We start from the raw sequence: 15034 nt of genomic DNA on the forward strand, positions 1-15034 counted from the left end.
AGGCACGGATTTGATGGCGAGGAAATAGATGGATTTTTTTTTTTGGTTCTTGGAGTTGTCAGGAGATTTTCCGAATTTTCCGTGCTTTTTATTTTGCGAGACGCGCACTTCCTTGTTTCAGAAGGCATTCTGAGAGGTCTGCTTTACCAACTGAGAATTTCGCAATGGTACCCACGATTCTACGGAGCTTCGGCGGTACCCGGGTGATTGGAATATTGTCTATTTATGACGATTTGTAATTCTCAATAGAATGAGAAGAGCAAGTGGGACGACCTTTAGCTGGACATTTTCAAGTCAATGGATTTTTTTAATACCGATTGAGCAAACGATAGAAACATTACGCGAAAACTTGGCGATGAATAAATTAAATAATTTAAATTAAAATTCAATTCCCTCGGAAATGCGAGAGTATTGATCGGCAGCATCTGCGTGGAGAAAATAGTGACTTTTTGTGCGGAATTTTTCTGCAGGTGAAGCCAGGTAAATGGTAAATTAGCTGGAAAAATTTCGACGAAAAATGTGTTTTGCGGGAGAGAGAGAGCAGAGGCAAAAAGGTAGAAAAATCGAGTGAGAAATACCAAGTCGAAGGTTTCATAGAACGCCCGACTTTCGTTCCATCTCTCTCCCGTTGAGCGACGGAGGGGGAGGGTAAGGGTGAGGGTGAGTGGAATGAGTGGTAGGAGTGCGAGGGGGATACGAGGTAACGCGACGAATCGAAGAGTGAGAGGAGAAGAGAACCGGGTCCGGGTCAATAAGACGCGAGTGAGGCAGAGGCAAAGCGCGCATTCCCAGGGCCAACGAGCGGGAACGCGAATTTAGAGAGGGGAGGAAGGAAAAAAAGGCAACAACCAAGTAGAGCGAAATTCATTAAAAAATAATAAATTTTGGGTGAGAAAAATTATAATTCATTTTCCATTATTCTTCGGGAGTTTAACGCGAATGAATTACTGAACATTCTCAAGGCTTTGCGACTTTCAAATGGTTAAATGATTTTCTCAATTTATCTCTATTAATTCAGAAATTAGTCGAGAAAAAGGATTTGGCAGTGTTATTTGAGAAGCCATTACCGAGTAAAAGCAAAAACATGAGGTGAATACGTTTTCTCAAAGAAAAAAAAAATTAAATGACAAGTTTCTAAATGCAAAGGATGAAGAATAATATTCAATAAGGAAAAATACCGAATAACAAACAAAAAAAAAGTAACGATTTTCTAAATGCCACCTAAACAGCTCAACAACAATAAAAAAAATCCTAAAAATCCTAAAGAAAATCTTAATTAGATTGTCGCTTCATTCTTCTTACCATCAAAAAAAGGGTAGGAAAGATCGGGGAAAAAAATGCGGTGGCATGTAGCACGAAAGGAGAGACGTGGGTGGGGGAGAAATCGAGAGGAGAAAAATTTGGAAAAATTGCTGGCGTGACGGGGCGGCTACGGTGGGAAAGAGAAAGAGAACCCAAGTGGGGAGAACAAGGTGTTTTCAGTGGGAGGAAGGGGAGGTGGGGAGTTTGAGGTTTTGCCCGTTGCCAAGAGACGCTGGGCCCGATCTTGTACGAGGCCATACGATCATAGCCGAATGGACTCGATCCTCGGCGAGTCACGTTCGTACGAGAAAACGAGAGGATGTTCGCCAAGCACAACCACCGACGTTTTCATACCCCCCCATTCCCCCGATTCGACCGACATCAACCCTTTTTTGTTTTTTTTTTTACACATTTTCTAACACCATGTGGCGTAACAGTCGGTTAAAAACTGTCGCACAATAACGCATGATTCTTTTACCGGAAGTGGAGTTCGATTCCGCACCGAAATCGCACGAAACATTTAACGACGATTAAAAAGTAAAAATCTTTCCAATTTTTTACCACGAATTGTATTTTTTTAGAACACGTGATGTTTAATAAAGCGTTTATCTGCGCCATTTCATTTTAGAAAAGTCAACTGCTCATTTTTCCATGTTTGAAAAAAAGGTGGCATGAAAATACAGGGGGCACCATACGGCGTGGAATAATGTAATTTATAACCCCGGGGTGGGCTAAAGAAAAGGGTCGTTGCCACGCTGCAATTTATGTCTGCTGTGTGCAGCCGGCTTTTGCGCGATATTGAGTTTGTACCACCCTCCCCTATAACCCCTCGTCCCCCACCGTTCCCCTCCGCAGCCCTCCAGCTCAAACACCCCTCGAGATATTTTCCGCGGTAAATTTGTCGATTTTAAAAATGAACATTAAAGAAATGAATTCGATTGACGTATTTTCCGTCTATTCAATTTAAAGTCATTAATTTTCATTTATATATTATACAACGAAAATGAGTTGTCAATTGTTAAAGATTACTAGTAAGGTTGAAGGATAAAATAAAGGCTGGCTGAAGAACTGACCTGGCGATTCGATGTGCCCTCCAGCCTATGAAAAAGAGTAGGTAACAGTAGGGATGTCCAGTATTACCCACTGTAATTACACTCGAAATTTCGGTTTATTTGTATTTTTATTCTATTCTATCCCTATTGCTATACCTGGAATCTGACCGAAATACAGGACCTTCGCTCACTTGGGCTTTTAAATAAAAAACATAGCCCGGTTATAACAGTGAGAAATTAACAGCTTGGCAAGGGGAGAACAGCGGATCATCTTTTTGTTTAGATCTTGAGGGCTATTGCTTTAACAGGTGCTCTGAAATTCAGCGGGTTCTCTTTCTTTGTAAAACTATATGTATAATTTTTTGACAATGAATATATATCCATTAGAAATTCATCTTATTTTCCTCGCCGAGGGAAAATCCGAAAGTTGCGCAACGCAATTCTATCATCCAAAAATATAATGGATATAATTCTTTTTTGATTGCACGATTGCATATGATAGCATATGATATTAAAAAAAAAAAAAAATGGTATAGCAATATTTTCAAAACAACGCAATACTTCCCCAATGAAACACAATATTTCACATTCAATAATTGGCTGACGGCATTCAATGAGATGAAAATATACCATCTTCTAATTTTGAGTGGAAAAACATATTTGAAAAAGAAATCGGTTGAAACTTCAATAGCCCCTCACAATAAGCTAACTAATCCCAAAAGGATCCTCTGGCCTCCGTCCCGAGAATTTATACCCTCCTAAAGCAGCCAATAAATCACGTTGAACGATCATAAAATAGAAATCCCATCAATAAAGTCCTGAGAAATTTCTATTCTTCCTGTGGCCTGTTCAGGGCCCCCAATAAAAGAGCCTAATTTTTTTGGCTAAAAATTTGAGGTATAAAAGTGCAAATGCGTCCCCCCCCCCAACAAGTACTGGAATGGAACGGCCTCAGCACCGAGGGCTTGTTGCGTTCCAGTTCGGTCATTCTTACGAAACTAACCAGATGGATGGCTGCTTTCGTATGACTATCGTACACACAACAAGCCTTCACTGTTCCGTTCTCAAATGTTTTCGTGTGGGTTTTTCACGTTAAAACCGAGCGAGAGAAAGAGAAGGATTGCGCTAATGCAACATTACGTCAATGTGCTATGTTTCATTTTTCATCTCTTTCGGCTTATTCACACAGATAATAACGACGGAATTTATTTGAATCCACGTCATATAATTTTACGCTTTCTGATAATGCATCCTCCAAAATTTTAATGGTCATTTCAATGGCAAGGGAATCCTATATATATAACAATTATGCTATATATTTTAATAGGTGAAATTCCCATTGAAATTATTCCTTGTGTACCGTAGAATCATCGGAGATTCATTGAATTTTGATTATTGAAAAGTCGATTTTCCAACTGAAACAATAGCTCGCGCTGGTGAATAGTAAACTTGACATTGATCGTCAAGTAACCAAGGGGGAAACAGACACCAGACCATATTCCGGATGTGAACGCACCTGCATAATTACCAAGAGCGTTTACAGAAGGCCTCCGTCGGCCGTTACTTCAGACACAAAATAATCATCATACCGCAGCATTATTATGTTTTCATCGAAAATTCCAGGTTTCAGAAGTTGTGTGCAATAGGTGGCAAGTGAAGTGGTTAAGACAACTACACATGTCACAATGTATTAATTTAACGACTTCATAAAATTGATAAATTCTTTCATTTGTTTTAAACTCGTGGAGAACGAAAAACTCCAACTTTCTCTTCAATTATTCAATTTAAATAAATAATACAGTTGAAATGGTGGATACCACCAAGTGAGTTTACAACGCTTTCCAAATAAATTCCATGGCAGTTTAAACAAATTAATCGTTCGCTCATTAAATATATTGTACCTTTCATCGAGAGCTCCTTGAAACTTCTTAAAAAGACACTTATTCCCTAGTGTAAATTGTTAAAACTAGTCTTAAAAATATTGTGCCTCAATAAATCGACAAACAATGACGCAACGACACAAAATATTCACCAACCACTCGAGAAAAAAAAATTTTTTTTTTTTTCTAATTAATCATGGTTTTCAATTTTTGGCGCGCGGAGCACCAGTCGTTTACATCGGCGGCCATCTTTACTACTACTACTACCCCCCCCCCGCTCCCAAGAATGGTGAACCCAAACAGTAAGCAGAGAATTGTTCGAAAACAGCCCCTGGGGCCCTTCCCAACCCCGGGAGATGCCCAAAAAATCAGATATTCAATGAAAAGCCCAATAAAATGAATGCCATACCTCAGATTCCAGTAAACGGCACTCGTCTCACAAATAAATGAAAAACCTTCACCGAGAAAGTCGATAAATTCGTTTGTAACGAAAAAAAAGCGTTACGTCGTACGATGCTCTCCTTTTGACGCGCCAAAGAGTCACTCACACGTTTTATCCCCTCTGTATATTTTTTTTTTTCCCACCGTCAGCCCTCACACAATCCCTTCCCCATACTCGCCCTCCCGCCCCAAACCGACGCCCCGAAAAAAAAAAAATCCGCCCTCTATATTTTCCTTGAAAAAATACAACTTCGAGTGAGGGAAATAAAATCGTTAAATAACCATTTCCCGAGGGAAAACAATTCTTGCAAGCGATGAGGTCAGAAAAACTGTGCCACTGTGTGTGATGCTGGAAGACATGGACAACTGTCAACTACGAAAATTCCCATGCTTGAGGAAAAAAAAAACTGGAGAAGAGTGGGAGACAGATACAGTTGACAAACACAGTCGAGGGCAAAAATGGCGCACAAAAGTGGAGATTCGAGGCGACGCTTACGTGTAAACACACAAGAGAGCCAACGTACGCACTTATTTTGTCAGCATCTTGCTCTTTCCCTCCCTCCGCCAGAGCCCCCCGCTGCACCCCGCGGCCATCATTTATTCCCTCATCACACCCGCTCGCCCCCTTGCTCACACGGGAACAAAGAAGAAAAAATTCAACAAATATCAATGTTTTTCGTCCCCAGAATGAATTGAAAAGAGAGAAAAAAAAATTAAAAAAAAAAAAGAAAAGAAATCCTATGCAAATATACACCAGCACCATTTGACATGTGAATTTGGAACGGGCGGGAAAGGAAAATAAAGTATATAAATGGTATTAAAAAAAGAAAAATAGAGCGATCGAATGTTAAAATATTGCTATCCTCCATATTTGACAAATGATGACGCGATTGTTTGGGCCACGAGCAGCTGCAATTGTTGCTGAATTTAATGTTAATAAGATTGAGAATGGCAATTGTTATGGGCGATATAACCCCCCTTTTGGCTGGGCAATTGGCCCCCCTCATAGTGCAGAAGGCTGTAGGCTGTAGATGGAATGGGCAAAGCGCCTTTGGTGTACTGCTTGGGTATAAGGCACGTAATGGACGTCTCCGAATGGACGCCTCAAACGACATTTTGTCAGGGTGAAAAAAATTTTCACCGCTCTATTTGGGGCTGATGACGATTAAAGAGATGAAATGAATAATCACTGGCTTCATTAACACCCACTGTTTACCGAAGAAGAGCCGTTTTACCTCGTTACATCTGCATCTAATGGAATATTATTGTGATACTGGTGGCCATTTGCTTGCCGTTCTTTTTTTTTCTTCACTCTCGACACGATGAAAAATAAATACGCTGGTTGTTGGATCAACGACAAGAGCCCGTTACACCCATTTTCACGGGAATAATTAATGGTCGATTTATTAACCAATTGATTTGTCTTGTTGCACCGTGATTAATGGAAAAATTCCATGTACGAAATCATAATTCACATATTATTTTCATTGTAGCACTCACGAAACACGTTATTGAGTAACTCGAAATAAACTCCATTTATCGAGCCATTGGGAGTCATTGTTTTTTTACTGTCGTTGTGTCATTTATCGATTATTTATGCACAATATGTATTTTACTAAGTTTAGATTAAATATTTGGATTTTTTAATACGTTTTTCCCCTTACCTGGACAGTTGGCTCTACAGCTAAAAGGATTCTCTCGGGCTTCGAATAACGCAGGGCCCCACGCCACTTATGCGGCATACGTCGTATACCACACAGAAATGTTCTATGCCCATTGGTTTATTTCAGATAAGCCGCAAAAAGTAAACCAATCAGAGACAACCTTTTACCATTTTCAACCTACAGTTTCTTTTTCCTGTACTTTCTGGGGGTATATCGAGCACTAGGGGATTTACGATTGCAGTGCCCCCACCACGCGACAAACAGTGCTACAGTGCGTTGACAATAATTGCGCGGGAATTTATTTGTTTCTCCCATCATTCTTTTATTTTTTCTCTCGAATCAACTAATGGGCAACTTTAATAAGCAAGCTTTTTCATAGACGATGGGCCCACGGAGTGGAATGATTTTTCTGCAAAACTGGTACAAGGTTAGTGGCAAGTGAGTGGGATGGGGGCGACACTGCACTGACTCCCTGTCATCCGGGAGAACCAATCAGCTGGCTGCGCGGTTTTTCCAGATATTTCATCAGGAATGTCTCTTGCAAAGACAATCCTGTAAAAATCCAGCAGGAAAAATTCTACCACCATCCCCAATTTATTCATAAGGACATTTCGAAAATTTCTATACAGAATCATTCATTCACTCTAGCAATGGATTTTGTTTTTTGTGTTTTAATACAGTACTATAATATTGTCCTTGAAGCGCTCCTCCGATTCTATTAAATATTATTTTTTAATTTTTTAATTCATTTCTCCAACGGAACTGTCATTAAATTAAGACTAAAACACCTATTTAAACTTTTTAAATGCTTTACAACATCTAAAACTCGTTCCTATTGGCTTAGCCAATGGAAAAGAAGGAAGTGCATTTTAATTTTTCAGTGTTGTCGATCCTGAAAACGCCGACATAACATACGGAAAGCTTATCCATGCCGGAATTTTCACTGAGCAACAATAAATGTATATAACCGTGTCACGGCATCGTGCACCAAAGTGTATTGTATCATACATATATATATATATTTTTTTTCCTTTTATTTTACATTGAAAAGGAATGAGGAGCCAGTTGGGGTTTCGTCACAAAGTCGTGCGGCTCGCAAATTGGGCTCATTGAAAATATATAAGGAAAAATTCCTATCAAAAGTGTCAATTTTCGAGTTGTAAATATTTTTCCTGTCAAAAATTGTGACTCTGGGGAGAGAACGTTGATGTTCTCCCGTTATTTTTTCACTCTCTTGTGTCCCAGAATACATTGAAAATAGTGGGAAAACATTGGAGGACGTGTACCGGCTGATTTCTTGTCCATTCCTCATTTCGGAGCAGAAGGTGAAAAGAAAGCTTTAGAAAATTAACTAGAGTTTTGTGAATGTAATACTATCATGATCATTCACAAACAAACCAGTGATACGGCGAAGGAACCACGAAAATACTTGGTTGATATCTGAGTTCAATCTCCTCCAAAAAAAAATTGAACCTATTTTTGTTTTGTTTTTGTTTTTTTTTTATTGGTGTTGTTGTTAACAATTTGGGAGTACTCAGGGCCACTAGTGATCAATTGAGTTTTGGACTAAAGAGAATTTCCCGACGATTGCAAGTGTTAGAGTTACGATGAATGGGTTTAGTACGGGTGAGGAAGACTCTCGTGGTGCAGCTGATCAGATATGCTGTCTAGTTGATGACGGTGAGAGGTGCACAAGGGCAGCTGGAAATGCATCGTACAGTAAAAGAATTTCAAAAACAGTGACTCAGAGACGTCTTAAATTAAACACGGATCCTGGGGTATGTCATTATTATTTTTATTGAGTAATTTAGAATTTCCATTTCATTTGATAAACTAGGGAAGTTTGAAAGTTCATTGGAGTTTTAGGGGAAGTAATTTATTATTTAACCATTTTTTTTATTATGGGCATTATTTGGCGTGATTCAACTTATTCAGCAATAATGTGCAGATGTTCATTTCTACAGTCGAAAAATGACTTTTTAAAATTATTGTTTAATGATTATTGCAATTATTTATAGCTATTTATAATTATTTTTCCACAAGCAAATGTACCTTATCATCAATTCAATTGATTCACTTATTAACGATTCAACAATCCAGAATTAAACAAATTAACGAACTGAATAAACTATTGCTATGAATTTATCTTTCAGGTACGTCATACCTATATCTGTGATTACCATAAACAAATGATTCAGTGCGCTAGATCAAAACAACAACAGCAGAGAAGACGGAAAGACTCCGAGGAGGATTCCGGTGAAACAGACAACGATCTGCCCGAAGTGGATCTATTTCAGCTTCAAGTTGGAACCCTCAGGAGATATAAGAAACATTTTAAGGTCTCCACGAGACCTGGCCTCAATAAAGCACAATTAGCTGATGTAAGCAAAGCGTTACAACAATTTTTTTCAAGCATCTCCAACATGCTTGATGAGTTATTTTTATCATTAAAAAAATATATATATCTTTTTCAATATTCTAGCAGTTTCCAAGAATTCTTAACATTTCTATCTGATCAATGAGGGCCTTCGAAATACAATTTTGAAATCAATTTTATTGAAAATTCACTACTTGTAACATATGAAAAAATTGATGTGAACCTCTATTTTGGAAATTCTAGTCTTCCCAACACTTTTAGTAATCTTTTGATTGTTTTTTTTTTTTTCAATTTTCCAGACACTAATGAAACACTTCAAAACAATTCCCGTTGCTGAGAAAGAGGCCCTGAGTATTTTCTTCTACACTGTCAAAACAAATGCCAACAAACTCGACCAGAAAAATGGCCTCAATAATGACGCAACGTAACCAATACTCTCAGTGTTACAATTAAATTCATCCCCATCAATAACATAATTATTAAGATTTTTATTATAATTTTAACGATAATTTTTTCTTCTTCCTCGGGGAGATGAAAACTGAATCATGTATGAATGATTATACAAAAAAATAATTGTGAATTTATTTGAAAGAATTTTTTAAATTGTTGATAGACGGCAGTATATTTTATAAGAATTAATTATAAAATTGATGGAAAATAATTTCATACATTATTTCAAGATTTACCAGAAATTTTTTCTGTATTTATTGGACACTCTTTCTTTACTCTTCTTTTGATATTTTTCCATCAGCGTAAATCACTCGTTGAGACTGTGCACGTGGTCTCCTCTTCACTGTCACTCAGTTCTAGATGAATGAAAAATAAGAAAATTTATTTGAGAATAATTGAATAAATCTTTTTACGAAAAATTGTAAAACCATTGATTACCTATGTTATCCAAAACCTTTTTCTCCGGTTTCTGGACTTTTATGAGCTCAATTTCTCCAGAATCATCATCATCGTCATCCTCCATGGCTTCAGTGTCTGAGGAATCCCATGTGTTCTTCCCTCCTTCTCCAACAGCTAAATTACTATTTGTTATCAATTCTGCTGACCCCTTACCCACTCCGGCAATGTTAATGGCCTGCTCGTCCTTCATCTCGCCGTCCAAAGGATCTTCGAGTTCCTCTTTAGCATCATTGTTTGTCGATTGCCATTTGGAGAGTCGTATGTGGATCCTCTCGGTCATCATTGAGGTGATTTTGTCGACTGTAATAGCGTCTTTGAACCTAAAAGCCTTGGCTGCTTCTTTTTTGTACCTGGGAATATTTTAAATGTGACAAGCATTTATTTGAATGCATTTTTTTTTTGATGGATTCGTTTCATGACTTCTACCTGGATTCGACGTCTATCTTGACCGTTTCCTTAATTTGTCTCACCAAATTAGTGGCATAATTGACAGCATCTTTCATTGCGAGAGACAGTACATCAGTGGATATTCTGCTGATTGATGTGTGATCGAAATGCAGACAACAGAGTTCTCTGTAGGCGTTCAAGCCCATGGTCAGCTGAGTCACCCCCAGTCTTTCCTCTAGATATGAAGGATCCATTACAGTCGTTCCACTGAGAGTATAAGATTTTTAAAAAATAGATGATAGAAAATATGAAATTTATTTGGTAAATTAAAATTCAAAAATCAAAATAGAAAATCGAATATGGAAAATTTATAAACGACGAAAAAACCCACTTCTCAAACGTTGTAAATGAGACACAGATTGGTTGATGGAATAGAGTCACAGGCAGAGGATCCTTTTCAGCGAAGGAGTGGATAATGACTTCATCTCCAGTGGAAGTGACATCCGGTCTGTGGAAATGGAGCAGAGCAGCTAGGGTAGCAATACTAGCGCAATCCACAAGATTGCCATCATGATTGATCACATTTATATCCACTCTGAGGTTCCACACTTTCTTGTCAGCCACAATGCAGAGGGACTCGAGGTCAAGGCACCTGGAATCCTTGAAGCATTTCTCCAACTGCCTGGTGAGAAGAACCGCCGTCTCTGACTGTCTTCCAGCTTCAAAATAAGGAGCTGCCAGAGGTGTTAATTCGACATTTATGTGCACCATTCCCTCGTTGGGTCTGGACACTTTTGGAGGCTGAACGTCGCATGATACATTTGCTAGTACTTGGGTCTGGCCTAGGGCTGCTAGACACCTGCCCCAGGTCCCTCCAAAGTGCAATTTCACCTTTCTACCTTCGAATATTCGTCTACCATCCAGTCTCTGGAATAAAATTAATAGACAATAGGCAAAATATATTTTATCCTAAGGACTTAAATAATTAAGGTTAATAAACAAGTTACAAGTCATTTGCTCAATGGAAATTGTAGGACGATTCATCTTAAATTGAATTCAATTATTACTCACTATTTCCTGCTCCACTGAACTATTAATGAATTCCCTCTCACATCTCGCCAAAGGAATTTCTCTCATCTTTGATAAAATATTCTCACCCTATTTTAATTACTAAAATATACTAATTAGGAATTGGAGGTTGAAGGTCCAGGCTGAACTCTGGAGTGTATAATTATTACTATCAACACCGGACAGGTTGCCGAATGTGAGGTTATGTCCGCACGTGACTGAAAACAAAAAAATCGGTAGTGCAACGGAGCTGATGAAAATTTCACGAGCAATTGACAAGGGGTAGGTGATAATGTATCATTCATTTCGACACCTTAGAAAACATTTTTAAGATGTTAGTAAAATTGGCATATAACTGGCAATAATGTAATCGATAAATTTTGCTTTCAGAAAAAAATTGTGAAGCATGTCAGACCTTTTCAGCTCGTCCTCGAGTTTTGACGATGCTCCCAAGGCTCAGAAACCAGGCTCAGTCGATCCGGAGCTGGAAAATTTCTTAGCAATTGAGAAACAAAAAGCACAACTAACAGCTCAGGTACGTCTTTAAGGATTGGAAATTTTATTGATACAGTATAAAACGTAATTACGTCATTCATTAGCTTTCATGCCTTATGAATTTATGGAAAATATTTTGTCAATTAAAAAAGTTCGTTCTGGAAATCATAATCATTTCAGATTAACGAATTCAATGATTTCTGTTGGGACAAATGTGTTGATAAACCCGGAGCCAAACTGGACGCAAAGACTGAGACGTGCTTAAACAACTGCGTCGACAGGTTTATCGATGTCTCCCTCCTCATCACAAATAGATTTGCCCAGATATTACAAAAATCCGCCGGTGGAATGTGATGAACAAACCGAACAATCCAAAATTATAGTAAATATTTGCTTTATTTACCATTAGCTCCAAAGAAAAAAATAAACAGCAATCGTTTGGATGCCAATTTCATTATCAATTAATTGACAGAGTAATCAAAGAGAATGATAAAAGTGTAACATGAAAACGTTTATTAAATAATGTATTATCTACAGTAAATAATTTATGGATAAAACTTCATTTCCAATGAATAATAATATGCACCGTCAAAGGCAAAAAAAAAATCACTTCCATACTGGATGATTCTGTGCTCAATTGATAAAATGTAATGAGTTGAATGAATGAATGAATTTTTGGTAAATGTGCCCAAAAAACACCCCTTTCAGAATATCTCTAAATGAATTTTGATGAATCGACTTTCTCCAATCTCTAATGAATAAAAATTCGAATGGTTTTAGTATCTCGCTGGCCTCTGTGGTAGACACATGTTATAGAATGCATCTTTCTTCCAGAAAGTTAGTCCCTTCCAACCACACCAGCCTTTACTAACAATAATCTTAACATCCTCTGATCCTGTGTAATGAGGATCGAGAATTAAGAACTTTATTTCATTAGTTTCTTCGTTGTGAGCTACTCCGATAATTGTGTGAGCCAGTACACCACCTCCTGGGGAAAAATAATGAAACAAATTTATTAAGGGAAAATTAATTGGTGATTAAAGGATTGCTACAGGAGAAATAGCCATCAATTGGACTTTTACTTTTGGCGATTACTTCTGAAGTTTCTTCAGTTTTATTTTTCAATTTTTTATACTTAGTATCTGAGTTTTATATTTTCCATCGAAATTTTATAGTATATTGGCTTTTTTTACAACAAAAAAAAATTGAACAACCAAAGTACCTATCATAACTGGCGTTCCCTGGCATTGGAAGTGTTCCTTGAGGCTCATCACTTGATCCTCCATCTGTTCCCCAGTGGCAGCGCATAATACTCGGACTGAAATACCGAGCTGAGTCTCGAGAACGAATCCCACTTCCGTAGAGCCGATCCACTGTTTGGATCCTATAAAATTAGGAGTTTTATCACCGATGTCCACCAAGCACTTCTGAATGGCTTTGTGAGACGGAATTGGGTGATCAGTGTATCCCTGGAGCCTAAAACATTTTCACCATTCACTATTAACAAATTCAAAAAGCTTGCCATGGAATGATTCAATTTACATTTTGTAAATTAATAAAGGATTTAAAAACATATAAATGAGGCCAATTGTTTTCAAAAATTATTTTTTTTTTCAAAATTATTTCATCACCTGAACCACGAAAAAATTGTCTGCAATGATCTGTATGCACATCCCCACCCACTGTCATCGAAGTTGTCCTGCAGATAATGATGATAGGCATAGAGCCCCTTAACTAAACTAGTGGAGAAATTACTCCCAAGGCTTGGAACGGCCTCGTGAGGATTAAAAATCGGTTCGTTACTGGTTAAATCACTGGAAAACTTGACGGCATTACCTCTGCAAAATAGAGGTTTCGAGAGGTCGAAGGACAGCGCTTTATGAAGATTTTTCCTATAATTCCTGTAGGCCATTGAGTCGTCTGGAAAACGAGACATTTAAATTAAATAGCAAATCCTTGAGACCGAATTGAAAACAAATTCTTTAGATGGGGAGAATTGAAACCTTGTGATTCCTTGGGACAAGCAATGGTCACCAGATGCATGCAATTCCTCGGTTTAAAATGCAGTATCTCCGGAACCTTCAACTCCTGCTCCTGCTCTAACTCCTCCATGAAAGACCTCTCGATGAGCCTCAAATTTCTACAGACAGACTCAACGAGAATTGAATAAAGTCTCGTGGCACTGATACTACCCTCGACAACAGAGAGAGCATCGATATTGATGTCGAACTGAAGACTCTGGAAGTGTCGTTTGACATGCTGTAGGACAGGTGCATATTTCAAAGAACCCTCTGATTTTTCACTTGTCATTCTTGTAAGCATCGACGCATCAATTGCTGCAATAGTCCCCGGGAGGCTCCTCCTAGGAGTCTTCGGTAAATCTTTTATACTAAACATCTTGGATTCGCTGTCGCTGCCCAGGAGGTACATTTCAACCTCTGGGAAATGGAATCCCATGGATCCGGAGGCTAAATTCTTTCTCATGGATTGGAATGCATCGGCTATCTCTGATCTCTGGGTGACCATGGGAATGCTCGTCCTCAGACGAAGATAGAAAAACCTCTCCCAGATGTCGGACTCGTTGATCACCTCTGGTTCGCCGGCTGGTTTCAATGTTTGGTGAACGTAGACGAACGGCTGGACCAGCTCTGCACCCAGAGTATATCGTAGCAACAGAGGGTTGTCAGTGATGTCGATGTCCTTGAAAGCCTCTGGAATTTTTTCTGAAGCGTCACCTATAAAGAGAACACCACAGAGGTCTATCTCCACTGGCATGTTCAACTGCAAGGCCGTTGGGAGAATTGAACAGTCATCGTCTCCCAGGGGATTCAGAGCGAAACTCAGCACTGTCAGAGAGTTCTCTGACATCACACCGAAGAGCCTTCCGGTGTTCTTGGAGGTCAACTCTTGCAGTCTCTGCAGGAGAATTCCGTATTACCAGTCGACATTTTGTTTCTTTTAATGTTAATTATTGTTGGACAATAAATAAGAGTATGTGAAATGATTTTTCTTAAATTAGGTATATAGTATAGTGTTTAAAAAACTCGGCTCTTGCGAACGACATGATTTTCAAGAGTTTATGAATGTTCACTTTAAATTTGAATTAATTTTTGTGTTATTCGTGTGATAGACAAGTTGTTGGATTAATTGATCCAATTATTGAACTTGATTGACTCAAAATTTGACAGCTCACCTTGTCACTGGAGTCAACTGATGCAAACCTTAGAATGATGGAAGAAAAAAGAAAACTTACTTGTAAGACGCTGGAAGAAATTCTCAATTTTGGCGTCATTATAAATCCTGGAGATTATGGGCTGTATATCTCATAAAAAAATAATTAGAAAATAACTAAAATCCCCATATGGCTGGATGTATTTTGAAAATGGGAAAAGCAGTGGATTTGAGGTTATGGTCTAGCCAGCGATGTCCAAGCGGAAGTGCTTTAAAAATGGCGGTAAA

At 38.3% G+C, this 15034-nt stretch overlaps 4 protein-coding genes across 4 annotated transcripts; 2 read left to right on the plus strand and 2 right to left on the minus strand.

The window, feature by feature from the left end:
- The first annotated feature begins 6600 nt into the window (after positions 1-6600).
- LOC135163902 (histone deacetylase complex subunit SAP30 homolog) lies at positions 6601-9585 on the plus strand. The gene is made up of 3 exons (XM_064123805.1): positions 6601-8117; positions 8493-8720; positions 9016-9585. The coding sequence occupies exons 1-3, from the start codon at positions 7947-7949 to the stop codon at positions 9142-9144; spliced, it is 528 nt and encodes a 175-aa protein (XP_063979875.1). The 5' UTR covers positions 6601-7946; the 3' UTR covers positions 9145-9585.
- LOC135163873 (exosome complex component RRP45) lies at positions 9274-11225 on the minus strand. Its single transcript, XM_064123752.1, has 5 exons — positions 11084-11225; positions 10404-10939; positions 10052-10279; positions 9605-9975; positions 9274-9522 (listed from the first exon to the last, which is right to left on the minus strand). The coding sequence occupies exons 1-5, from the start codon at positions 11147-11149 to the stop codon at positions 9464-9466; spliced, it is 1260 nt and encodes a 419-aa protein (XP_063979822.1). The 5' UTR covers positions 11150-11225; the 3' UTR covers positions 9274-9463.
- A 3-nt stretch (positions 11226-11228) lies between these two features.
- Positions 11229-12137, plus strand: LOC135163913 (mitochondrial import inner membrane translocase subunit Tim8). Its single transcript, XM_064123817.1, has 3 exons — positions 11229-11362; positions 11471-11615; positions 11756-12137. Exons 2-3 carry the CDS (start codon positions 11487-11489, stop codon positions 11927-11929), a joined length of 303 nt encoding a protein of 100 aa, XP_063979887.1. The 5' UTR covers positions 11229-11362; positions 11471-11486; the 3' UTR covers positions 11930-12137.
- On the minus strand, positions 12072-15008 carry LOC135163856 (ufm1-specific protease 2). Its single transcript, XM_064123723.1, has 5 exons — positions 14829-15008; positions 13579-14491; positions 13207-13495; positions 12798-13051; positions 12072-12563 (listed from the first exon to the last, which is right to left on the minus strand). The coding sequence occupies exons 1-5, from the start codon at positions 14865-14867 to the stop codon at positions 12352-12354; spliced, it is 1707 nt and encodes a 568-aa protein (XP_063979793.1). The 5' UTR covers positions 14868-15008; the 3' UTR covers positions 12072-12351.
- Between the last annotated feature and the right edge of the window lie 26 nt (positions 15009-15034).

The sequence above is a fragment of the Diachasmimorpha longicaudata genome, chromosome 6 (assembly GCF_034640455.1).
Source record: "Diachasmimorpha longicaudata isolate KC_UGA_2023 chromosome 6, iyDiaLong2, whole genome shotgun sequence".
Lineage (NCBI taxonomy): Eukaryota > Metazoa > Arthropoda > Insecta > Hymenoptera > Braconidae > Diachasmimorpha > Diachasmimorpha longicaudata.

Coding starts and splice junctions, on each gene's coding strand:
- LOC135163902 (XM_064123805.1), top strand. CDS start 7,947: ATGAATGGGTTTAGTACGGGTGAGGAAGACTCTCGTGGTGCAGCTGAT. Junction 8,118..8,492: donor AATTAAACACGGATCCTGGG/GTATGTCATTAT, acceptor TTTATCTTTCAG/GTACGTCATACCTATATCTG. Junction 8,721..9,015: donor ATAAAGCACAATTAGCTGAT/GTAAGCAAAGCG, acceptor TCAATTTTCCAG/ACACTAATGAAACACTTCAA.
- LOC135163873 (XM_064123752.1), bottom strand. CDS start 11,149: ATGAGAGAAATTCCTTTGGCGAGATGTGAGAGGGAATTCATTAATAGT. Junction 10,280..10,403: donor TCATTTACAACGTTTGAGAA/GTGGGTTTTTTC, acceptor TTATACTCTCAG/TGGAACGACTGTAATGGATC. Junction 9,976..10,051: donor AAGATAGACGTCGAATCCAG/GTAGAAGTCATG, acceptor AAATATTCCCAG/GTACAAAAAAGAAGCAGCCA.
- LOC135163913 (XM_064123817.1), top strand. CDS start 11,487: ATGTCAGACCTTTTCAGCTCGTCCTCGAGTTTTGACGATGCTCCCAAG. Junction 11,616..11,755: donor AAGCACAACTAACAGCTCAG/GTACGTCTTTAA, acceptor TAATCATTTCAG/ATTAACGAATTCAATGATTT.
- LOC135163856 (XM_064123723.1), bottom strand. CDS start 14,867: ATGACGCCAAAATTGAGAATTTCTTCCAGCGTCTTACAA. Junction 14,492..14,828: donor TTTCTTCCAGCGTCTTACAA/GTAAGTTTTCTT, acceptor ATTCTCCTGCAG/AGACTGCAAGAGTTGACCTC. Junction 12,564..12,797: donor GGGAACGCCAGTTATGATAG/GTACTTTGGTTG, acceptor ATTTTTCCCCAG/GAGGTGGTGTACTGGCTCAC.